Here is a 24,869-nt window from a genome sequence, read left to right as displayed (position 1 = left end):
ACAGTGTTACAGAGGACTATAGGCACATACCAGCTGCTAATGACAATGGGTTAGGGTTGAAGAAGATATAAAAACACACTTCCAGAGAAACATGGTAAAGGCTTTGTTACCTATGATGATATACGCCTTCCTATGGCGCTGATAAACAGGTTTGAAAGGTTTGTAATTTTAGAAACCCGAAAGATCTCCTGAATCAAACATAACTGTGGGAGAACCACTTTCAGCTCTTAAAAAACATTCTTTTGTGTCTCTAACCCAGGCATAGGCAAACTTGGCCCTCCAGATGTTTTGGGACTACAACTCCCATGATCCCTAGCTAACAGGACCAGTGGTCAGGGATGATGGGAGTTGTAGTTCCAAAACATCTGGAGGGCTGAGTTTGCCTATGCCTGCTCTAACCCTCAAATCAGGATACAGACATGGTGCTAAAGTTACAGAAAAACTGTCTGAAACAATTTCATTGAAGTTGTGGTCTAAATCAATACATGGAACTAGTTTGGAATCAAAGTTGCTGGGTTCAGCGTTTTGACCATGTTGCTAAATGCAATTTATTTGGATATCCCACTTCTGAATCCAGGAATTACCTACAATAATTTGGAAAGCTGTGTAATGCGAGAGAGATAAATATTTGCTTTGGAGCAGCCCGGATCTGACCTGGGATTGAACCAACTCTGATCTGGGCCCCTACCAATCCAGGTCTGTACACAGCATTTAATTAGGTCTAAAAACTCTGATTAAGCATGGTCTTTGCGTGGGGGGGGGGGAGAGAATAACACTTGCAGGTTGCCTGCACATCTGCCCCTGGCCTTGCTGCTAGACTGCCGCCCTTGACACTCCCAGAACATTCCAGGTGGACCTGACCTGACCTGGGGCTGCCTCAATCCAATCCAGCTGCATCCCAGTTCAACTTGAATTTGGTTTGGGATCTGGAAAGATCATGTGCACTGCCCTAGTAAATAAAAGGTCAAGGGACCCCTGACCATTAGGTCCAGTCGTTACCGACTCTGGGGTTGCGGCACTCATCTCACTTTACTGGCCAAGGGAGCTTCCGGGTCATGTGGCCAGCATGACTAAGCCGCTTCTGGCAAACCAGAGCAGTGCACGGAAATGCCATTTACCTTCCCACCGGAGCGGTACCTATTTATCTACTTGCACTTTGACGTGCTTTCGAACTGCTAGGTGGGCAGGAGCAACGGGAGCTCACCCTGTCGCAGGGATTAAAACTGCTGACCTTGTGATCGGCAAGCCCTAGGCTCTGTGGTTAAACTCACATAATCACAAGGGTGACACCCAGATATAATTCTCTGAAATTATCCCATTGACCTAAGTGTGGCTATTCTAAGTGAGCCATCAATAGTTGCTTTTTTGGGGGGGAGAATAATTTAAGGGGAGAATAATTTAAGGATCCATTTATCAAAAAAAATTGTTTTCATAACCCTTCCTTTCCATACAGAAAAATCCAACAAAGGTAGACGGGAAAGTAATGCTACATTTCCTTAGTATGTTTAAATAGCTAAAAAAATGTAGCCTTTTTAGAGAAATACTTCCATGAAGTTTTTCCACAGTTATTACCATTTGGATATTTTTATTTGTAGATAGAATTCAGCAAAGCACTTGCTTAAAACCAAAAACACTTTTTCAAGTATTGGTGCTTTCATAATTAAATATCCATTTCCAGATGTTGATTAAGCTTTTCTGGAGGAATACTCTTATTACACAAGTCTGAAATTACTTTAATTTCAAGGGCTACTTCTGAACATGTTGACATTAAATTCTCATTCAAGTGACTATTTGGAACAGGGGTGAATTTTGTCCATTTTAGCAACAGACCTAAATAAGTATTGTAATATGTATTTAAAATCTGCAAATTTTTCTCATGTTAATACCTCAAATCCCTCAGTTTGAGAGATTGTGAACTTTATTTGATAAAAATATATACTCAAACAAAAGGCCAAAGCCTTTTCTTGTGTAGAATGAGACTATTTTAGTATTTCATTACAGCACTGCAGAATTAAACATGATAAATAACGAATCAATAGTTTTCATTTTATTTTTATTATGGTCAAACTAAATATATTCCTTGAAGATTTAAGGTATATAATAAGCAACATATTCCATAATTTATAACTTTTAAAACATATATTAATCTTTAAGCAGAAGTATATTTATTCCATGTCCAGCAAAATAAACACTCTTACAGCTCTTTAAAGTATTGGATTAAAAACCTAGAGGGAAAATCTCTGTCTATAAACGTACCCAAAAAAGTATTCTGAGAGGCAGGGTTGTTTTTTTAAACAGTTAATAAACAAGAACTGATGTGAAAAAGGTAACAAAAACAGACCTAACATTAGAAACTAAGAAAAATCCTTAGTATTATTTTTTAAGAAAAAGCCCCATTTCTTAAAAAGCATATTGTAGTCTTTAAAATCCTAGTTATTTAGGTTTTATTACCTTATTATAACCCAAGTAGTAATATAGCAGAACTCCTGTTGAAGTTTCTGCTTGAGGATTAAGTTAGTGAAGCACCATTAGACAGGCATAGTACCGGTACTTCCCTTTTCTAGATGCTTGAGGATTCAGTTAACAAAGCACTGCTATGAAGGCATATTTCCCTTTTCTAGGACTGAGGTGGGGGGACCTGGTTTTGGCAGGGCTTGTAAGAAGAAATTCTATAGGTGAAGCTATTCCCAGTATGGAGTCAAAGCTGGGGGAAATGTCTGCCCCATAGTTGCTTAAAGGCACAGGAGCCCTGCTAGAATAAAATACTGGTATCTAGAAAGGATGATATTGACTCCAATCCATTGAAATTAATGCAAGTTCTATAACTAACATCAGTGAAGTTCTGATGAATGAAATTGACCACATAGTGTTTTGTGTATAAAACCAATGGACAAACTGTAGGTAGGCTGAGTTGCACTTTCCGTTCCCGTCTACATATGAGTAGTCATGACCATCCTTAGGCAGATACACATATGGAGACATGCAACGTGTAAACTAAAGGAGAAAAGATGCAACTAGCATAGGTTTCTCTTGTCACAGCAGTTGGAAAAGGTTCTACTGCTATTTCTGCAGAAGGTATTTATGTGCTACACACAGATATGGGTAAGGAATGCTGGAATGTGTGAGAAAAGCCCTGAGCGAACTGCCCTAAATACCTTTTAAGTATGGAATAAGCAAAGTTTTGATACAAATATTTGCTTATAGCACAAAGAGAAAAGGTCTCGCTAGTAATAGGCCTCGCTTCCACTTTTAGAATTCTGCTACACTGCACAGAATAACAGAATTGCAGAGCTGAAAGGGACCCAGATAATCATCTCGTCCAACCCCCAGCAGTGCAGGAATCTTTTACCCAACATGGGGCCCGAACCCACAACTCTGAAATTAAGTCTCATGCTTTCATCACTTGATGTTCTTATTCTACTTGAAAGATATGCAAAATCTTAAAGTTTAGGAAAGAAAGATCCAGGTTTTGTATGCCTCACACCCTGTTGGATTTTAAAATGGAACCATGGAAGATCCACACAGGTAATGAGCTATTTTATTTGCATTTCTGAAGAGCAGTTCCCCATGCTTCATCAGAAGCTGCTTTTAATATATAGCTGGGCTTCAAAAGCAGCTTCTAATACACTATTCTTCATAAAACAAGTAACAAAAAACAACCCAACTATATTTCACATTAATGGCATTAAATAGATCAAAATTGCTTCTTAATGGGACTAATTTCCAAATATGTAGTAAGTTTTAGGAAATGTGTTATGTTGTTGTTCTTTCTGGACTGGCATGGAAGTTGATTCTATTGATATCAACAGAATTCCTTAAAAATAAATTCATTTAAAATTGGGGTGCCAGTTATTACTCCCGCTCCACACGAACTCAAGAACCAAGTTCTCACTCCTTTTAATGAATCTCATAATTACTCGGTGCTGAACACCAAAGTTTACTGTCTTTTCCCATAATCCAAAAGCTAAGTAATTCAACTACAGCATCCATACCTTAGATCAAGTTTAAAATGCAACTAGCAATTCATTAGTTTTAAATGTCGATTCCTGAGTAGGAAACAAAACCGTAAGAGCTTCCTGGCAGATATCTGTATTAATGATGCTACTCTGCCATTTGGGAGAAAGTGCCCTGCTACAACTCAGTGACCCAATTCCAGTAGTCTTTTCCAACTGCATGAGTACCAAAGTGCACACAGAACTTGCCTACCCAATGGTTTCTCCCTTTATTTCAACAGGTGAAGTCAAGGAATGAGAACCCTAATGTGTACAAGAATTTGTGCATATTATCTAAGCACACATGGATCTTTGGAAAAGGTATATGGCTACCCCTGTCCTATAAATAGGTGTGTGTGTGTAAATGGCACTGGATGAAGTGGAATTTACATGCTCTTAACACAGTAAGTATGACTGCATGTCACAATCTACTGCATGATTAGACCCACAAAAATCAACGAGTCCTATCAAACGCTGTGTGACAGAATTCCGCTTGCACAATAAAACTTTACTATCCCCCTGTTACTCCCCCAAAATCTACTCTGGAGGGTCCCCCGAGCCTCTGGAGCAGATTTTGAGGGGTCTGCAGGTGAATGGGGGACATTATATTACACAAGTGGAAGTCTGCTGTACAAGTGGAACAACAGCGTTGAATACAACCCATAGGCCTTAAGCATGCCTAAGTGAGCATTGGATTGTACTTCATATGCTTTAAACAATCTTTTTTTTATTTAAGTACAAAACAAAAAGATACTCAAAGTATGATACAGGGTAAGAGAAACATTCTGCTCGTTATTTGTGAAATACATTTGTGGTACTGCATTTTCCTTTCCAAACTATTTATATTTAATAGAGGTTCTGTGTTTTTATTTTATTCACTTATACATATGTAAATATTTACATCTGAACTTCCCCCCCCAAAAAAACTTTCTTGTATTCTCAGCAGAGCTCACCACCAAAAAATTTGCATTTGCTTCTCCTTTTCAGAACTAGCATAGTCATACATTCCACTGTAATAAAACACATCCACACCAATACAAATCAGAAGAAACAAAGCACAACTTAATTTTTGACATCCACTCAATGCTGTTTTGTATTTAAAACAGTAATATAGTTTGCATTAGGATATCAGTTGGCAGTTGCTTAGCACATTGTCTAGTTACCAAAATATCTATAGAATATCGGCCTCTGAGGCCCAAATAAAGCATCTTCATTTTGACACTCTTCCTTCAAAAATGCTTTAAAATGGCTGGAAGCAGGCTGGCTGCTACTTTATATATAAAAATCCAAATATTCACATATTGCTAACATTTAATTGTATCGTATCTTGCACAATATCCATACAGAAAATTCCAGTAACCAAAAAACTCCATGTTAATCAGTTTTCAATAAGGGTAAAGTTAACTCAAACGAGGTTTTATTTGTTATTGCTAATGTTCAATAAGATCAAGGTCAACACAGCAAAATTCTCAATTTCTTCTCTTAACATCAAATGAATGAGTAATATTTCTATGGCGCCCATGAGAGAATTAATCTCTGTGAAAACAATAAACATTTTTCAAGATTTGCATTATTCTAAACTTTTTAAACTTGCTGTTGCCTTTTTATATAAATCCATATATACCAAGATCACAGGATGAAGTAACCAGATTTAAATGAATGCAATTATTCATTAAGTAGGAGATCCTAGACCACAATGCCTTAAAATGTGAGCAATTTACTAACAATAAATTGAGTTTACCTTAATCTCCACATCCAAAGCTGCACCACAAATGTCAAATTTAATTGCTGAGGGTTCTTGTCCCTTTATATATATATAAAAAAACTTCATTTCAAATGCTGTAACTTCAGAAACATCAGGGAAATGAAATCTTAAAAATCCCTTGTAGGCATTTTTTATGCCTTCTTCTTTTAATTGTGTGTCTGTTCGTGACTCCAAAGACTAAATGCAGTTTTGAATGTCCTATGGCAGAGTTTGCACATATACTGTCTTTTGAAAGTGATCGCTGAAAGTGGTGGAGCGTGGTAAAAGAGTGTGTCCGATTCCTGAGGGACAAATAATTTCTCAGTAACTGAAGGAGTTTCTGACAACCCCGTAGGGCTATCGGGTTCCAAAGGTTGTATTTTGGGAAGGGGTGGGGGAGGAGGCAAAGGTGGGGGCGACGGAGAATTAGCTGGTGCATAAATCTCAGGTTCTTTTCGCACAGGCTCCTCTGTAGCTTGTGCCATGTGGGACTGGAAGTGACTCCACAGGCGGAAATTGGTGCGGAAGGCCTTGTTGCACACATGGCAAATGAAGGGCTTCACAGAACACAAAAGCTCCTGGTGGCGCTCTAGCTGCTTGTGTACCGTAAAGATTTTCCCACATTTTTCACAAGGCCACAAGCCAGTGTCTTTATTGGAGACGGCTTCCTTGTGTTCCTGGTTGCCTTCAGAGACCTCCTCTTCTAAATCATCTGCAGGCTCTTCTTTGATTTGGATTTTAAACTGCTTGGAGACACTCAGATCTTCGGGGAGGCATGAGGAATCTTCCGAGTCAAAATTAATCTGCTCGGAGGAGTCGCTGAACACGCTGTCTTCTTTGGCTGCAACGAAGCTGTTCGTCTTGTTCGGCTCCAGCTGAGAATGCAGCCTGGAAGTGCCGCTCACTTCGCCGTTGTGTTCCACGAGCGGCAGAGACAGGTTCTCTGTCGGAGCCATGGTATTTTGATTGTGAACCTCAACCTGGTGACGCCAAATACTGAAAGAGGATTTGAAAGTGCGCATACATTCTAGGCAGGTGAGCTTCTTGTATTCGCATGCCATTTCGTGGTCATGCTTCAGGTTTAGAGAAGAAAAACGGAGGCTGCAGTATGGGCAGACGGTTGCATTCCGGCAGAGCCGCTCATGATTCCCCTGTTCAATAAGAGAGGGAAGGTTAGCATGACAAAGGCGGCACTGGTAAACCTTTTTGTTTTCTACTGGGCTTTCGACGCGAGGTTCCTCTTTGGGCTTAAGTGGCTTATTTCCTCCAACTGCTTTTTCCCCTGGATGCATTTTTATATGCTGCTTGAACTGTGAGAGGAAGCGATATGCCTTCCCACAGTAGGTACATATGTAGGCTCCTCTGGTTCTCGACCTCAGGTTTCTTTTGATGACTTGCTGTGCTTGTGAACCAGCCTGCCCCTGAAAACCTTGCTTGCCACGCCTTAGCTTGACGATCAGGGCCTTTTTAATCTCTCGCTCCCTCACTATATCAATTAATTTCCTTTGGAACTTTTCATCCAAGATAGCGTGGGAACTGGAAGCAGGTGAAGGGTTCTTCACAATTCCATGCTGTGTCTGGCAATGCGTCCAAACTTTGAAGTTTGTATGAAATCTCTTATCACAAATATCACAAGAATAGGGTTTTTCAGGGTTGTGGTACATATTGACATGACGATGAAGGCCTGCTGTTGACCTGAATATCTTAAGGCAATGTTTGCACTTAAACTTTTTGTTAGGCTTTGTTTCTTCCAGCTCACTATATTCGTCTTTGCTAATGTCAGAATCTGGGAAATCAGCATCACGGGGTGTAGGATTTGAGTTTTCCTCAAAATTGTCCTCAGACCCAGGGGAAGCATGTTCATCCACTTTGATTTTTTTGAGTGGTAGCCTTCTGTCTGCTTGAAACCTCCTTTTAGCTGGGAGTCTACTGAGATCCTTATGATCATCTTCTGTTTTAAAAGCACTGATCTTATTGGAAGATGATGAAGCATCCCCAACAGTAATTCTTATTATTTCAGAAGGCTCTGAAAGTGGACTGCTAGGTTCTGTTTTAATCCGTATTTCTCTAAGAGGTGAAGCGACCTCCCTGTCTCCAGACTGGGAGGCACTAAAGGACCTAAGGCGATGGGGGTACATTACATGTGTCTTGTCATCAGGAGCTGCCTCTCCTGAAGACTCTTTCACAGATGGCTTTTGTGACATTACATTTAACATTCTCCCTTGTGCGTTGTTCACCGCTGAAGTTCCTTGAGAAAACTTGAAGTCAACAGAAGGCGAATAAACAGGAACTTGACTATCCATGGACAATGACCTTCGAAGGAGACTTTTTACAAGCGGCCCACTCCTGTCAATACTTTGGTTCGCAGGACCAGATACCTTAGATGGGATCACTAATCCTAGCTTTGAATAGTATAGCAAATTCCTGTCTTCCCCTGGACCAGCTCCTTTTCCGGTCTCTCTCAACAAAAATGTGGATTCAGATGAGCTACGTAAGGATAAGACTGGTGGACAAGGTCTCTTCAAAGGTACTTCTGCTGCCTTTCCTCTTAGGAACTGATCACTTCCTCCTGCTTCATCTGCTCCCACTTCTTCCTCTACAGATGTTTTCTGTGACAATACTGCATTCCTTTTAGTTCTGCTTTGATCATCTGCTGTAGCTGAAGAATGTTCGTGGGACTTGGAGTATCTTAAAGAACTGTCTTTCAGCCATCTCCTTTCATTTTGCGATAAGCTATGTAGAAACTCAGTTGGCTGTGTAGATTGTGGCCGCTTAGGTTTGACAGCAACTGAGGACGAGGACTTAGAATTATGGCTTACATCATGTGAGGTTTGACCAACGCTTTTCCCCTGTGCTTCATTTTTGCTCTGACAAACTATGACACTTCTTTTCTGGGAACTGCTTTCATCATCCTCTTGGAAAAATATTTTCTTAATAGGACATGCAGGCAATGGAATTTGAGGACTTTTGGAAACAATGTTAGTAAGAAAGGAAATCCCAAGACTGTAGCCCACTTCTTGCACACCAGCAAGGCTGCTTTTCTCAACAAACAAGGATGATGAGTAAATGTAGTTTAATACATTGTCAAAAGTATCTGGTTCGCAAAAGTCAAGCTGAAACACTGATTGAGACTCATTTTCTTTTTTAGTGAACAGAGACTGAAAATATTCACTGCTGGCAGCCAGAACATTTTTATGAGCTCGAAATTTTTGGTCTCCCACTATAAGAACAACATCACAAAGTTGCCCTTTTAGTCGTTCCTCATTTAAAGCACTTAGGAGAGAAATGGCATGTGCTGGATTTATATAATGCAAGAGTCCCTCCATGATTTAGGTATACCTGGAAGACAAGAAAAAATAAAACCAATAGCGTTTAGGTACATTTACAAGAAACAAAAAAAGGAAGGAAGGAAGGAAGAAAGCAAGCAAGCTGTAAAAGTACAGGATTCTTCTCCAGTAACAGGCTGAAAAGTCAATATATAAATAGTAATCTGTTTTCCTTTGGAGACAGAGGGAAGATGATATGCCTAATACACCATGGGAGTTAAAACAGCAATACATTGAATACATCGGCCCTGATTCAACTAACCTGGTGTGTTAACAAAAGCCATCACAACGGCTCCCTTTAGTGCTGTGTGGACATTTCTCTTCCCAAATCCACGCTGGAAAGCCAGGTAAACCCCCAGAACAACATGAGGAAGGAGGAGGGGGGGATTTTCCGTCTTGCAGCAATGAATGCTTGCACACACAGAATGAACAGAAGAGCGCAAGTTGAATTCCACCCACAGTAAGCCACTACAACAGGCCTAGCCTAGTGCACAGTAATTGGTTTCATATATTTGCTGCCATTTTAAACTGTTTTTTATATAGTTGTTTTTATATATGCAATTGTTTAAACTGTTTTATATATGTTTTATTGTACTGCAAATCACTCCAAGATGCCTTATCAGTGGCAATTCATAAATGCAAACAACAACAACCAGATATGATTCTAGGCATATGGAAGCTAACTTATCTTTTAAAAAGGCACCCCAATGTAGTGATTACTACACACAGTAGCTATCAGAGTTCAAAAAATGTGTTTAGGTATTCCCTCCTGTTCTGTAACAAAAAATAACCCAATATATGAAAGCAAACTGCATGCAAATACTTAAAAGTCAGATTCGGGGGGGGGAACCCCCATGAATTTCTAAACCAATATTCAGGGCACAGTTCGAAATATACTTACTAAGGAGAAAGATCTAGTCAACACGGCAGGACTTATTACTAAGTAAACATGGATTGTGCTGTATAGTTTCAATCCCACTGTACACATGTGCAGGCTGGCTTGGATCGATACTAAATTAGTCTGTTCAAATTGTAATCAATATGACTTAAATCCCATTGTTTTCAATGGTAATCAAGCACAACTAACCTAGTCTGGCTCAAGCCCAATGTTTGGGAAACTGAGCCTTTTGTATCTTACATGTATAGCTTAAGGCAAGTATTGTTCCATCCTTTATATTTTTTTTACCGACAGCCTCATGAAACAACTGTCATAAGGATTACATGAACAACTCTTCTAAAAAATCTGTTATATATATATATATATATATATGCAGGTTTTGGTGTCCTCGGGTGTCTTCCCGTGTAAAAGTTGGGGTGTCTAGGCGACGTTTCGACGAGGTCTCACTCGTCATCTTCAGGCTGGTGCTTTCGGCTTCTTGTTACTGTTCCAGTAACAAGAAGCCGAAAGCACCAGCCTGAAGATGACGAGTGAGACCTCGTCGAAACGTCGCCTAGACACCCCAACTTTTACACGGGAAGACACCCGAGGACACCAAAACCTGCATTCCTGTACCCGTGAAAATCTACGAAAACATATATATATATATATATATATATATATATATATATATATGGCCAATGAAAATGAATTATGCAAACAATTATATAGGCAATCATATTATAATTTTGTTGCAGCCCAAGCAAGAAAACCCAAGAGGATTCTTCTTAAAAGAGAGAGAGAGAGAGAGAGAGAGAGAGAGAAAGGTTACTGTTCCGTAAGATAGTGGACTGATAAGTTAAGTCTCACTGAATTCAGAGGGAACTTTCCTTCAGATAAACATGTATAGGATTGTGTGTTAGAGCAAGGTTGACTCAAGTGTACAAGGCTGTGTCAAGAGAAGGAGGGTTGAACACCTATATGTATCATGAGTTATGCAGCAGAAAAGAAGTGAAGAAAACTTTAGGAACAGTTCTTATTTATATAATTCAGCAGCGGAAACCTGTGGCCAATGGCTGTAAATGATTAGAGATGTAGCCTAGCAACACAAACTGCAGGTTCCCTCTGCTTAGCTATAGTTTAGCCTTGCATCCAAAATAGGCTAGCTTTTCTTCAGCTAATTTTACTATTATCCTCCAATGCTATGTCCTTTGGGAAAGCATCTCAGGGGCCATAGAGTGTTTCAGACCTCCCACTCCAAGGGTGGAGAGAGAGATTTGACCCCAGAGGGGAAGGTCCAACCTTGGGTAGCACCCGCTTGACATGAAAACCTCCATGGCTCTTGCCTCATTGACAATGGACTTCCAACATGAGAAGAGTCACAAAAGGGCCATGCTGGGGCATGGATCTAAAACAGTGTTTTTCAACCACTGTTCCGCGGCACACTAGTGTGCCGCGAGATGTTGCCTGGTGTGCTGCGAGATGTTGCCTGGAGGGAGGCGGGCGGGTCGGGCGGCGAGAGGCGGGGCGGCGGCGGCGAGGAGAGGCCGCCCAGCGCGGGGCTCTCGCCGTCTGCCTGCCTGGCTGCCTGCGAGCTCGGTGGGCAGCGCCTCCGTCCGCAGCGCCCGCCTCGCGGCTCTCATTCCCTGCCAAAGCTCACCCAGCCAAGCCGCGCTCTCCTTCCTTCCTGCCTCGCTTTGCTGCCTCCTCCCCCCCCACCCCCAAAGCTTGGAGGTTCCCCGGCAAGGGGGAGGGAAAAAAATTGAAACTTACACTTTTGTGCGTCCCTCCCGGCGTGACGCTGCGCGCTGACGTCACGGGGCTGTAATGGTGGTGTGCCTCAAGATTTTTTTCATCAAACAAGTGTGCCTTTGCCCAAAAAAGGTTGGGAAACACTGATCTAAAAGACCCATAGCACCCCCAGCCCTTGGACACACTACTCCCCAAACCAGGGAAAACATATGCCAGCCCTGGAGCTCACCTAAGTGATTTCCCTCCCGGTTGAAACAGTGGGAAGGAAACAGTTCCAAAATAGAGAGTGAAGGAAGGAGGGAATGCCCAGAAAAGACAGAAGAACAGAAACTGTTCCTTCTCCTTCACTTCTAACTTGCAAGGTGTGTCTAGCAGGACTCCCATTCCAGCAGTGTCCCCCTGTCCCACCAACAGGTATGCTCTCTAAACACAATGAAATTTCTCAAAAAGTGTACTCTTAAAACAAATGTAATTTAAAAATAAAACATACCATATGACCTTCCTTCTCTCTTCTTGAATTTAGAATATGCTCAAAAACAACAGAAAGATTCAGGATTCCATTTCTTCCTTAATTTGCAGTTACTTTCAGGTCTGCATCTCAGATGATCTGGGGAAGATAAAACAGCTTGCTTGAAAAAAAATTAATCAGTGTGTGAAAGTTTCACATTATCAGGTGCTTTGCTCCTCCTCCATTACTGCGCTGCACAGGGGAAGAAACAAGCCCAAGCCAAAGCCTGTCATGTCACAATGTGCGAACACATGGGCCTGTGGTTTGTTTCCTTCAAACGTCCACAAGTAGCCAGCCATGAACAAACTTTTGCTCCCACTCATTCTGCCCATGTTCTTATATTACAAGTCAGATTTTGGCTTTGTTTTCTTTCCCCTTGCTTAGCAGTGTCAGGAGCGAGAGGAGGCCCCTGAGCAAGGTGTGCCCCATAGTTCTACCTCAGACTTATCAAGCACTTGCCCAGGCGTACAGAAGTACTGGAAAAAAGATGATCACTGTAGCACTGGCTGTATCTTTTTACCACCACTTCTGTACAGCACAGGGCCATCCATTTGTTTTGTTTTGTTTTAAAAAAACATTTTTAAAGTGGTCAACAACAGCCCAAGTGGGTCTCCTGGAGCTGGTGAGGCCCAGAATTTAGTTGACCATGCTGGGTACTGAAGCAAGACCTGTTTACCAATGTTGCTGTTCAGCCTACAGTATGTGACATCCCGCATAAACACCTGCACTGGTTTCTTGTCCATTTGCGTAAAAACACCTCACCCTCACCTTTGATATCTCCACTACTGTATCTTGATATATCACTACCCGTGGCCTTCATCCCACCCTGCCAGCTATTTAAAGGTTTCCTGCTCACTTAAACAACTGTGCTCTTTCTCCCTTCCACTCCTTATGTCAAGAATGCTCATACAGAACACCTTCATGATGCAACTTCTCTCTTCCTTCAAAGGTTCCTTAAAACCCTCTTCCGTCAATATTTTTGGAGTACCACTTTAGTTCTCATCTCCTACTAAGCCTAAAGCACATGTAATTAAGCCCAGCGCATACAACTGAACACTTTGCGAGGAAAAACCCACCCCACCCGAACTTCACATCTCTCAACTGCTTTCCCCAGCTTAGGTCACTTCAAGTATTAGAGAAGAGCATGGAGAAAGCATCTTCATTACTCAAGCACAACAGAGGCAAAGTTTTTTTTTTGGGGGGGGTAATAGTCTTGCCATCAATCTTCATTTTAGCTTTTCACAACCCTGTCTTTGACACAGGCAAGACTTCAGAGGGTAACACTTGGTGGCCCTCACTTGGAGGTCTATTATAGCCACATTAGGTGATGTCTGACTTTGATGCCCAAGGATGCCTTCTGCCTCACCTTGGGAGCACAGGATGGTCACTCTGAGTTGGGGATTCACTTTCCTGTGGTGTGGCCAAGAAATTCACACCAAGGGCTTCTTCTCCATGACTGCCTTCCCAGTGAAATGGCAAAGCATGCTGGGAAAGGAACAACTGTACTCCACCAGCACTTTTGTTTCACTAGGATTTTGGATTGTTTTAACTTTGTGCCCTTGTGTGACTGAAGTGGGAAGGGGGCAGAACAGAAGTGGTCCATTTTTATTAACACATGCTTCTTCCCCTTTACTTGGCCCATTGTCAGAAAAACTTCAGCGAATGCCCCCATTGCCTTGAAGTGTGATGGCTGAGCATAAGCGGCAGGGCCTTTTCAGTTGTGGCACCTACATATAAAGCAACTTTATCCAGGAAAACCTGCCCATCTCATTTACTTGAATTTCATCATCTTGTTCATACCATTTTAGACAGGATATTGGCTGAAATTGATGGCTTTGTTATTTTCTTATCTGCTTCTGCAATGAGCAGAAACCCTGTATTCCTCAGACTCTTTTGTGTTACTTTGTGTGTTATGGGGTTGTTTTATTTGTATACACAATCAGTTTTCACTTAGATGACTAGATACCATTGTATCATATTGGGACATACATTTGCTAGATGTATCACAAAACTCATGTTCCACATGAAGACATTCTGGCGCATCTGCTTGGGCCTACTGAAATTAAATCTAAACAGAATGCTTTATTTGTATGGGCTGGTTGTAGTTATTCAAAAGATGGCTAGGCAGCACATAGGACATGGCCAGATGCACTTTATTTTTGTGTATCCCAGGGCTAGCACCTTGTGATGAAAACAGTTCTGGGATTGAAGTAGCAGATTCTATAGCTGACATAGCTGGATCTCCAGTTAGTTCTTGTTGGTCTGTGTGGCTGGATTTGGCATCAGTATGGTTGAGTTGATTTCAGCAGGCAATGGTATTTGATAGCACCACACTGTATTTCTTTATCACATTTATAGCCTAACTTTAAACGACAAAAGTCCCCTCCCCCTGCCCCAAGATATATATGCACCATAAAATCTTCTCCTCTTTGGTACCTGAAATCTGAATTGAGACTAATTGATTTTGAAGCAACTGTAACTCTCCTAGCTCTTGCCAGAATTTACATTGCAAAAAACGAGAAGATCAAAGCATGTGTTCAGTTAAAAGTCTGGTTGGAAAATAAATGACAAGTAATAACATGCATTAAAATGCACATCTAAGAAGAGAAGACATAGATCAACATGAGAATAAGTCCACAGAGCACTGGACTTTTTCATGTCAATAGAATGAGAAAACTGAAGATATATTTACCTTTATAACTCAATCACAGTGATTTGATCATTAAACAGCTCTTTCATTTGGAGACTCTCCATTTTAGATGTTCTGGTTTATTTTATCTCATTTTCGATTCTACTCACCATTTTTAAAGAATTTATCTCCACATATTCTTCCACTCTCTGTCAGCTATCCATTAATAACTTATCAATAACCTTAATAGATTATTTATCTGTACATATATGCCTTTGTGCTATGATTTCTCATTTCTCTCTCCTTTTACTTTTTGACTACAAAGCAATGATGAGATAATGCTATTTTATCTGAATCAATCACATGACAATAAAGCACATTTCTGATTTAAAAAATAACAATAAAAAATCATCACCATATTACAGTAAGGCTTCAATTCCATACTAACTTACCTGGGAGTAAGCCCATTTGAAGTCTATGGGGCATACTTTATAGTTGACATGCATAAGATTGTACTGTAAAATACAAAAATCGGGGAGTTAACAAAGCAACAGTAACCTAGACCAACAAGGACAAACCTAAATTCATAGTTTTTTAGGTACCAGTGTAAGTTCAAGCCCATAACTATTTTCATTAAGGGGGGTCAGCAAGTGATAAAACAAAAGCAAAATAATATCTGGCTATTATGACCAAAGCGCTCCCCAGAATCCTCCTGCATAGCTAGAACCAACCCATGTGTATGTTGGTTTGGGGAAAAGTATGTCACAGGGTGCAGATTCTATTTGTGCTTGAACCTCCATCTCCAAATGCTAGCATCTCAAGAAGTGTAAAGCACTTATGAGAGGGCACATTAGCACCCCTTTCCTTCTACAGAGAGCAATTCCCCCCCTACTCCTTACCCAGAATGACATCATAAGGCTCAACAGCCCACCACACCCATTTTCCTGCGCACGCTCACAGAGCCCTCTTTCACCCCACCCACAGGGACTACCCCGAGCATAGCGGGTGTGCGGTCAACTGTGTCCGTATGGGCAACGCACAGGCGCAGTGAAAAGAAGTAACCATGCACCGAGAGCGGGCAACTGACATGCGTATTAGACACCCAGAGGAATACAAGGGCATGCGTATTCCGTACCATGAGCGAGGCTGCTGGGATCAACGCATGCGCCGCAAAGGGGTGGGAACCCGTTTTGTAACCTGCGCAGGCGCAAATGCGAGCTCAGGGACCGCAGCCCTTACACGGTGGAGGGGGGAAAACATACCTCAGAGTTACGTCAGGAAAAGACGCCTTTGTGCATGGGGAAACCCACGCCTTTGTGCAAGGTGGGGGGAGACCCGCCTTGAGCAGGCAGGAACTGGGGCCCGCTACTCACCTTCTCCGCCGCTGGACAGGCTCCCCCCTTCCTTCCCCCCCACTCTCCGGCCGTTATCTTTTACGATTCACCCGCGCGCGCTGCCGCCACCGCCGTGATTCCATCCATCTTGAATTTGACGTCATCCCACACCAGGGATGAGGTCATCGCAGTGAACGCTCGTCACGTGCGCAACATTCCGATTGGTCAGCGCCAGGCGGGGACGGCGGGGGGGCGGCGGCGGCGGCTGGAGAACATAAATTGCCCGAAATGGCGGTGGAGCGTGTTTGTGTTTAATGGGGTGTCATAGCAATTGCGGGCGATGTTTCTCCTCCCCACAGCCAGCGAGCGCTCCCTGCCAAGTAGGGGAGCGGGCGGCGCTGGTCGTTGCTAAGGGCGGCGGGAACTCAGCAGGTCGCTGAGGAGGAAGGAAGGAGGAGGAGGAGAAGCCGACCCAAGGCGTCTCCCCCTTTTTTAAAGAATGAGGAAGGGAGTCTTTCCTCTGTGGATTCCCCTTAGTAAGCACTTCCCGCAGCAGGATACGCCACACACGCGCGCGCGCGCCTCTGCCAAATAAAAACCCCCGGGTGGAAACTTGCTGCCTGTGTGAGTTCTGAAGAAAGAAGGAAGGAAGGGGTGGGGAATAAATATCTTTCCAGCAGTCTTTGTTTTCTTAATAAAATGCCACTTGTGCCTTGGCAAGCGCCAATAATAAGTGGCATCTCTTTTCGTCCTCCTGGAGTCAAAGACTTCGTAGTGCGAGCTGGGTCTTCAAAGCGGCCGGCGCCCCTGCTGAGCGCGTCTCAGTCTTGCAGCCCTGCTGCTGATCAAGGCGAGGTTCCCCTTCCCACCCGCAAATGCAGAGGGAAACGAGGCTCTGATTCAGCGCCAAGTTTATTTTCAGGGAGTTTACACAGGCGAGGCCTTTCCGTGCCTCGTATCTAATGCGAATCACTAGCCTGCTGAGCAGCTGGATTGCGCCTTTGAATTTTATTTGCTTATTGAAAAAAGCACACACAAGAAGTGAAAATAACTGGCAGAGGACAAGCACAAACATGCTTTTAGCATGCATGAGGAAGAATTTATGCTGCTCTCCAATGATTTGTGAGAACTGCAAAATGACAATGCAACTTAGTTGAGTTGTGGTTTTCGGTTTCTGTAGCTGTCCTTGTTACCAGGGAATCTTGATTCGGTGTATTCTCTGTATAAGTTTTATTTTATTTTATTCATTAAGTTTGTATAAGTTATATTCATTAAGTTTGTCATCCAAAGTAACTTACAACCAAACAAATAGACAATAAACCCCACATAGATACAGTAAGCCTGCAACCCAAGGAAAGGAATAGCGTCGTAGGTAGAGCATTAGACTCTTAATCTGAAGGTTGGACAAAAGATTCCTGCATTGCAGGGGATTGACTAGATGACCCTCATGGTCCCTTCCATGTCTTCAATTCTATGATAACTTAGCTGCGGGTTATGTTCTGGGGTGGGATTTGCCAAAGTCATTTTCTCCAGAATCCTGACCCCTTTCCACCACCATTTTATTTATTTATTACCATGCTTGTAAAGCTAGATGAGCACAAATTAAATGTGCGTAAATTGTGGGATTACTATATATTAAAACCAAGAGGAAAGAGAAATACATTAAAAGAATCCCACCCACTTCTAAAGGCTACACATAGTTTAAGGCCAACTTATAAAGTTTTTGTCTGGCGCCTGAAGACAAATGATGGCACCAGGCAGTCCTGCCTGGAGAGAGCATTCCACAAGCATGGAGTCACTGCAAAAAAGGCCCGTTCTTGTATTGGTGCCCTCTGGACCTCTTGTAGAGGAGGCACATGAAGAAGGGCCTCAGGTGATGGTCACCGAGTCCAGGTCGGTTCATAGGGAGAAGCAGTCCTTGAAGTATTGCTGTCCTGAGCCATTTAAGGCTTTATAGGTCAAAACCAGCACTTTGAACTGGCTCCGGAAACTAATTGGGAATCAGTGTGGTTGGGCCATGATTGATGTCATTTGCTCAAACTGTATTGCCCCTGTGAGCAATTCTGCACCAGCCACTGAATTCTGCGCCAGCTGACGTTTCTGAACTGTCTTCAGACATTCTCACATATAATGTGTTGTGGTGATCTAACCTAGAGGCTAGATTTTTCTGGCTCTCTCTCTTCCCACTTCCCACCCTGTCAACCCCATATTACCTATTACAATAACGTCTCAGACTATAACAAGGGGAACTCGCTGAAACAGTTCCTGTACCTCTCCTGTGGGCGCCATTGCCAGTATAAGAGAAAAGGGGGGCATTTATGGGGAGTTCCAGCCCTTCTTTTTCTGTATGTTCTTTTGTTACCCATGCAAAACTTTTAATAAAAACATTTTTTAAAAAAACCTTAACCACTTGTTCTCACTAGCCTAGCTACTGTACTGTACTGGAAGGCAGTTAACACACCACCTGGGAGGACACTCTCTCACTCACTCACACTCACACACACACACCACAAGCCAAAAGCACAATAATGTACTTACAGTTGTTTACATATTACATTTATTTTTTATTGTTTAGCCATTACAAAATACTAAAAACAAACTGAGACTTAGAGACTGTCTTCCATCTGTAACACATTAACTTGGTGGACATCTGGGTAGATGTGCATAGAATTATGGCAGAGTATTTCAGAGATGGATGAAATCTAAAGAAAATTAGCTATGTTGTAATTTTATTGAAGTAAAATTGATCTAGACATATACAATCCTGTTGATTCAAACAGGATTTGCTGTACAATCTGAAAATGCTTAATGTTGAATTCAGTAGAACTGCTTCTGAGTAAGGTCTACCAAACTTCCTTTGGTTTATGTTTATTTTTTGTAGTATACTGAACTATCAAAACCCTCCTGAGGTACAAATTCTAAAATTTCAAAGCAAAAATTCCATTTTTTTTAAAAACAGTGTTCATACCATAAGTGTAGAGAAGTCAAACACACACCCTGAAAAAAGTCAATGAAAATGGTAATTGTAAACATTTTTTCTTCATTAGTATAGTAGTTATGTACAGCTGTTATTTTCCTGTTAACAAGGCTTTAGGGATTAGGTTTCTTGGCAGGACTTGCAGTATAGTAATGGAACACCATTTCTCTTGATTGTAGTGTGTAAAAGGTGTTAAGTCGTGGGTTGACATAGCAGCCGGCACAGCGATTTCTTCAAGTAGCTCTTTATTGTGGTAAGCTGGAATAAAACTGACTGAGAACAGCTCAGCCGGCCTGTATTTATAGGCAGCCGGCTGTCAACATTGTAACCACCACAGCCCAGAGTTCCCGCCTAAAATAACTGCCGCGGACCTGAGTGAAAACTATCTACAGACCTGAGTGAAAACTATATACAGTATCCCCCTGTTGGCCCAGGGTGAAACTACACTACATAACACCCCTCCCCACCGAGATAAGGCGTTAGTTACAATCGTAATGGTTTCCTTATATACAGCACTACGCGTAATGGTTCAATTAGGCACAAAAGCATATCGGTTACATTTCCCATACTTAGACCAACAGTGATACCTGTCCAACAACATAGTCCTTTAAATGAGTTGGGCGCTTGGAAACTCTGCCAGACCGCCGGGGACTGGTAGCCAAGTCCGGAGGGCCACACAGTTCTCGCTGAGGCTGTGGTGCGACCCTAGGTGGCGTTGGAACCAACTCCCCTGGATCCGCTGCTGTGGGTGGAGCCTCCGCAAGTGGAGTGGTCTGAGTCTGTTCTGAAACGGCTTGGTTCGGCTCCACGCTGGCAGTTTGCGAGGGAGGTGTAGGTGGGGCCTCGCCATCTGTACGTGTCTCTTCTGGAGCCGCAAGCGCAGTTGGGGGCACCTCGGTAGTGTCCAAGTCCGCAACCCTGCGCCTAAGCTGGTCTATGTGCCGTCGCCACAAGCGTCCGTCTTCGAGTGCCACCTGGTACGAGCGAGGTCCAGTGACTCCCACTACTGTGGCTGGCACCCAAGGGATGTCCCCCACATAGTTCCGGGCAAAGACCTGGTTTCCTGGGACAAATGACCGTGGTGCGTTGGCACAGCCTGGGGGTTCAGCCACGGCAAAGTCTGGGTGTAGCCGGTCGAGCGGTGACCTGAGGCGGCGGCCCATAAGCAGTTCAGCAGGACTCCTCCCTGTGGCCGCATGAGGGGTGATGTGTTGCACGAACAAGTATTCGGCGACCCGCTCATGCCAGTCTCCCCGGTCCAGGCGCGCCAGTGCCTCTTTTGTCGAGCGCACCATTCTTTCCGCTTGCCCGTTGCTGGATGGATGAAAGGGTGCCGTTAGGGCATGGCGGATGCCCAGTCCCAAAAGATACCGCTCAAACGTGCCTGACGTGAACTGCGGTCCGTTGTCAGAGACAAGGACATCAGGACACCCATGCGTTGCAAACAGGCCTCGCAGCACCCGGATGACAGCTTCGGTAGTGGTGGAGGGCATCAGGGCGACCTCCAGCCATTTGGAATAGGCGTCCACCACTACCATAAAGGTCCGGCCGTGAAAGGGGCCAGCCAGATCGATGTGCACCCTCGACCAGGGTGTCTTTGGCGTCTCCCAGGTGTGTCCCTTAGCTGCCGGTGGTGCAGGCCTCGACTCCTGGCACGCTTGACAGGCGGACACCCAGGCAGTGATGGCATCGTCCATATTAGGCCACCAGACGTAACACCGAGCCAACGCCTTCATTTTGACAATTCCCGGGTGGCCAACGTGCAGAGCCTCCAGGACGCGCTGACGGAGTCCCTGGGGAATCACGACGCGGTCTCCCCACAGCAGGCAGCCGCGATGAGCTGAGAGTTCATGTTGTCTGGTTGCGAAGGGCTGGAACTCCGATGCAAAAGGCCCTTGTGGCCACCCCCTCCACACCCAGTTGAGCACCCGGCTGATGGTGCGATCCTGGGCAGATGCGGAGGCCACAGTGGCAGCCGATACAGGCGCTGCCGGAAGATCCTCAATCAGAAGGAGCGATGAAGCTGGAGCCGGGTCTTCCACAAATGCTGGAAGAGGGCAACGGCTGAGGGCGTCGGCATGGCCCATCGATTTCCCCGGGCGATGGATGAGCCGGTAGTGGTAGGCAGCCAGGAAAACAGTCCATCGCAGCATGCGTGGTGAGAGGACCGGTGGAGTTGGACGATCACCGGCGAGGAGGCCCAGGAGTGGCTTGTGGTCAGTGATGAGGTCAAAAGTCCTGCCATAGAGGTATTCATGGAACCTCTTCACTCCAGCCACAAGTGCCAATGCCTCCTTGTCGAGCTGGCTGTAATTCCGTTCCGTCGGAGATAGTGTCCTGGAAAAGTAGGCGAGCGGTGCTTCTCTTCCATCTGGAAAACGGTGACTAAGGACAGCACCGATGCCAAAAGGTGAGGCGTCGCAGGCAAGGACCAGCGGCCTGGATTCACTGTACTGTACCAGCACACTGTCTGAAGAAAGGAGAGCCTTGACCGCGTTGAAGGCCGCCGTCTCCCGATGACCCCAGGCCCAAGGCGTCTTAGTGCTAAGGAGTCGGTGAAGAGGCTCAGCCACTGTGGCTTTGTGGGGCAGGAACATGTTATAAAAGTTCAGCAGCCCCAGGAATGCCTGCAACTCCGTTTTGTTCTTTGGGGTGGGGGCCTGCTGGATAGCGCGGATCTTGGATGTGGTTGGATGAAGATCGGAGGCATCGATAAGATAGCCCAGGAACTCTACCTGTGGAACGGCGATCTGGCACTTCTCCCTCTTTACCTTGAGCCCGGCCTCCTGGAACCTGGTCAGCACGGCACGGAGGCGCTCGAACAGCTGCTGGTGTGAGTCTGCAGACACCAAGACGTCATCAAAATATGGTACCACGCCCGGAAGCCCTTGCAGGAGACGCTCCATAAGGCTTTGGAAGATGCCAGGAGCCACACTCACCCCGAACTGCAACCGGCGGCAACGGAATGCCCCCCGGTGGGTGACGATCGTCTGGGCTTCAGCAGTGGCATCATCGACTGGCAGTTGTTGATAGGCTTGGGCAAGGTCCAGCTTAGCGAAGACCTTACCCTCACCCAGGGAATGCAGCAGGTGTTGGACAACAGGAACCGGATAAGCATGCTGCTGAAGTGCCTTGTTGATCGTGCACTTGTAGTCAGCGCAGATTCTCACCGACCCATCTGGCTTGACAGGCGTGACGATGGGGGTTTCCCACTTTGCGTGGTCAACCGGCTCCAAAACTCCTTGGGCAATCAGTTTGTCCAGTTGTTCGTCCACCTTAGCCTTGAGAGCAAAGGGAACCCGGCGTGGCTTTAGCTTGATGGGGGCGACTTGTGGATCAAGGCTAAAGGAGATGGGCGTACCTGTATATTGGCCCAAGGTGCCGTCAAAAACCTCGGCAAAGTCTTTGACCAGACCCTCAGTCTCTGCGTTAGAGATGCAGTTGATGCCGGTGACTTCCAGGCCGAGGGCATCAAACCAGTCTAGCCCTAGGAGGCTTGGCCGCTGACCTTCGACCACCACCAACCGGAGCAGGCCCGAAAAATCCTTGAAGGCGATCCGGAACCGGCCAACGCCTACCACGGGAATGTCGTTTCCCTGGTAGTCTCTCAGGTGTACGCGGTGAGAGTCGAGTTGCCTTTTGGACACTCTGGGTACCAGTCTTTTGATGGTGCTCCATGACACGATGGACAGGGCAGACCCGGTGTCGATCTCCATGTCACATGGAGCTCCTTCAATGAGCACCGTGACGTTCAGCTTGCGTCGCGTAGTCGAGTCGGTTTGGCCAATCGTGGTTCCAGACGGGCAGCGGCAGTTGGTGAGAGCGAAACAACTTTCCTTGGCAGACTGGAGTGAAGACTTGGACTTGCGAGTCGATGAAGGGGGGGTGTCAGACGGAGCCGATCGGCAGACCTTAGCGATGTGGCCCCTTCTGGAACACTTCCTACAGATGGCGTCTCTGAATCGACACTTGGCACGGGAATGGTTGCCTCCGCAGCCAGCACATTCCGGTTGGCCCTTGGACTTCTGTTGGAACTTCCTGCGCTCCCGCTTTGTCTGGTGCACGTCATCGTCTTCACTGGAGGATGCCTCCTCACTGCTGGCCTCTTCATGATGCACCGGAACTGGCTCCCTAGCAAGACGCGGGCTGCTGGACTTGCGGATCTCCTGGGCGGAGCGTTCAGCAGCTTCTGAGGCCACAGCCTCCTCAATGGCTTTCTGTAGCGTGAGGTCTGGCTTGGCTAGGAGGCGCCGTTGCAGATGGATGTCCCGGATCCCGCAGACGATTCGATCCATCAGGGCATCGTCTAAGTCTCGGAACTCACAGTGCATTGCAGCCTGTCGCAGGGCGGTGGTGTAGTTGTTGATTGACTCCCCCTCTGCCTGGTTCCGGTGGTAGAACGCATGGCGGGCAGCAATCTTGGACGGCTTTGGTGCGTAGTGGTTGCGGAGCTTCTCTTGGATCGTGTCCCATGGTGTTGCCTGGACTGCTTCAGGCGCAACCAACGCTCGGGCCGTCTCAAACACCTCAGGCCCACAGAGGCTGAGGAATAGGCCCCGCTTCCGATCCTTTGATACTGCTGTCAGCTCGTTGGCTTGGAGGTAGCAGTCGAACCGAGCGAGGTAGGAGTCCCATGATTCAGAGGCTGGCGCAAACGGCGGTAGAGGCACAAGTGAAGCCATGATTCCGATGCCGGCGTGAAGGGCGATGGATGGAACACAGTGCTCTAGCCAGAACAGTCAGCTCTGAATTGGTTCTGCCCAGTGATTTCGCTCAGTGATTTCGCTCTGTGATTCAGCTCAGTGATTCAGCTCAGTTCAGAGGCTGGCCGCATCTAGCTGTGCTCTGATGTCCATCAATCCCACCTTCGTCGCCAGTGTTAAGTCATGGGTTGACATAGCAGCCGGCACAGCGATTTCTTCAAGTAGCTCTTTATTGTGGTAAGCTGGAATAAAACTGACTGAGAACAGCTCAGCCGGCCTGTATTTATAGGCAGCCGGCTGTCAACATTGTAACCACCACAGCCCAGAGTTCCCGCCTAAAATAACTGCCGCGGACCTGAGTGAAAACTATCTACAGACCTGAGTGAAAACTATATACAGTATCCCCCTGTTGGCCCAGGGTGAAACTACACTACATAACAAAAGGTTTGTGCATATAACATTAAGAAGGCTTTAAAGAGAAAACCTTAGGCTTATTTTGTGTGTGTCCTCAAAATGTAAAAAACCCGAAACCGCCCCCTGCGAGTAGAAAGCTAGCATATCATGGATAAAGATTTTATTCTAGCATTCTCTCTGCTCATAGAATGTTAAAACATTAGCTCTTTGCAAGTGAATCACCCACATGAGAAAAATAAAACTATTCCAAATTCAGTTGTTGGTGTCACACTGCCTTTGGGTATTTATATGTATAAAACAAAAAAATACTGGTTTGTTTTTTTTTACAGATATAAAAAAACCCCATAGTAAATGGACACTTTATAAATATACTGATTTGGAAGCACATATATGTTTGATTTTGTTTTTATAATCATTATGTAACATGTTTTACTTGAATGCAAAAGTATGGAAAGGATAAACAAGTTAATAAGGTGCTATGGGAGCTGTGCAGGTTATGGCTTGTTAAAGTCAGAGCCTTGAGTTACATGCGCAGAAGAAGATGCAAGGTCATTTAGAGAAGGTCATGTCTTCTCAGTGTCCAACATTACAGGTGCTTCCCTTAATTTACATT

At 44.7% G+C, this 24,869-nt stretch overlaps 2 protein-coding genes across 4 annotated transcripts in view; one reads left to right on the top strand and one right to left on the bottom strand.

The window, feature by feature from the left end:
• The window catches only part of UMODL1 (uromodulin like 1), a 76,617-nt gene that overhangs the window by 11,517 nt on the left and 40,231 nt on the right, over positions 1 to 24,869 (top strand). The window lies entirely within an intron of this gene.
• ZBTB21 (zinc finger and BTB domain containing 21) lies at positions 1,417 to 16,334 on the bottom strand. 3 transcript variants are annotated; one of them, XM_083500501.1, is made up of 4 exons: positions 16,202 to 16,334; positions 15,281 to 15,343; positions 12,182 to 12,298; positions 1,417 to 9,075 (listed from the first exon to the last, which is right to left on the bottom strand). In XM_083500501.1, exon 4 carries the CDS (start codon positions 9,060 to 9,062, stop codon positions 5,904 to 5,906), a length of 3,159 nt encoding a protein of 1,052 aa, XP_083356627.1. In that variant the 5' UTR covers positions 9,063 to 9,075; positions 12,182 to 12,298; positions 15,281 to 15,343; positions 16,202 to 16,334; the 3' UTR covers positions 1,417 to 5,903. The 3 variants fall into 3 exon arrangements, with proteins under 3 accessions (XP_083356627.1, XP_083356628.1, XP_083356629.1); XM_083500502.1 differs by having other exon boundaries at positions 16,091 to 16,231; XM_083500503.1 differs by lacking the exon at positions 16,202 to 16,334 and adding an exon at positions 15,728 to 16,045.

Source organism: Podarcis liolepis (assembly GCF_965112155.1).
Source record: "Podarcis liolepis genome assembly, chromosome: 4".
Lineage (NCBI taxonomy): Eukaryota > Metazoa > Chordata > Lepidosauria > Squamata > Lacertidae > Podarcis > Podarcis liolepis.
The sequence above is the reverse complement of the archived record's forward strand: the minus strand, read 5'-3'. Positions and strand labels throughout refer to the sequence as shown.

Bases quoted from the DNA above. Each gene is read 5' to 3' on its own strand.
- ZBTB21 (XM_083500501.1), bottom strand. From the start codon at position 9,062: ATGGAGGGACTCTTGCATTATATAAATCCAGCACATGCCATTTCTCTC.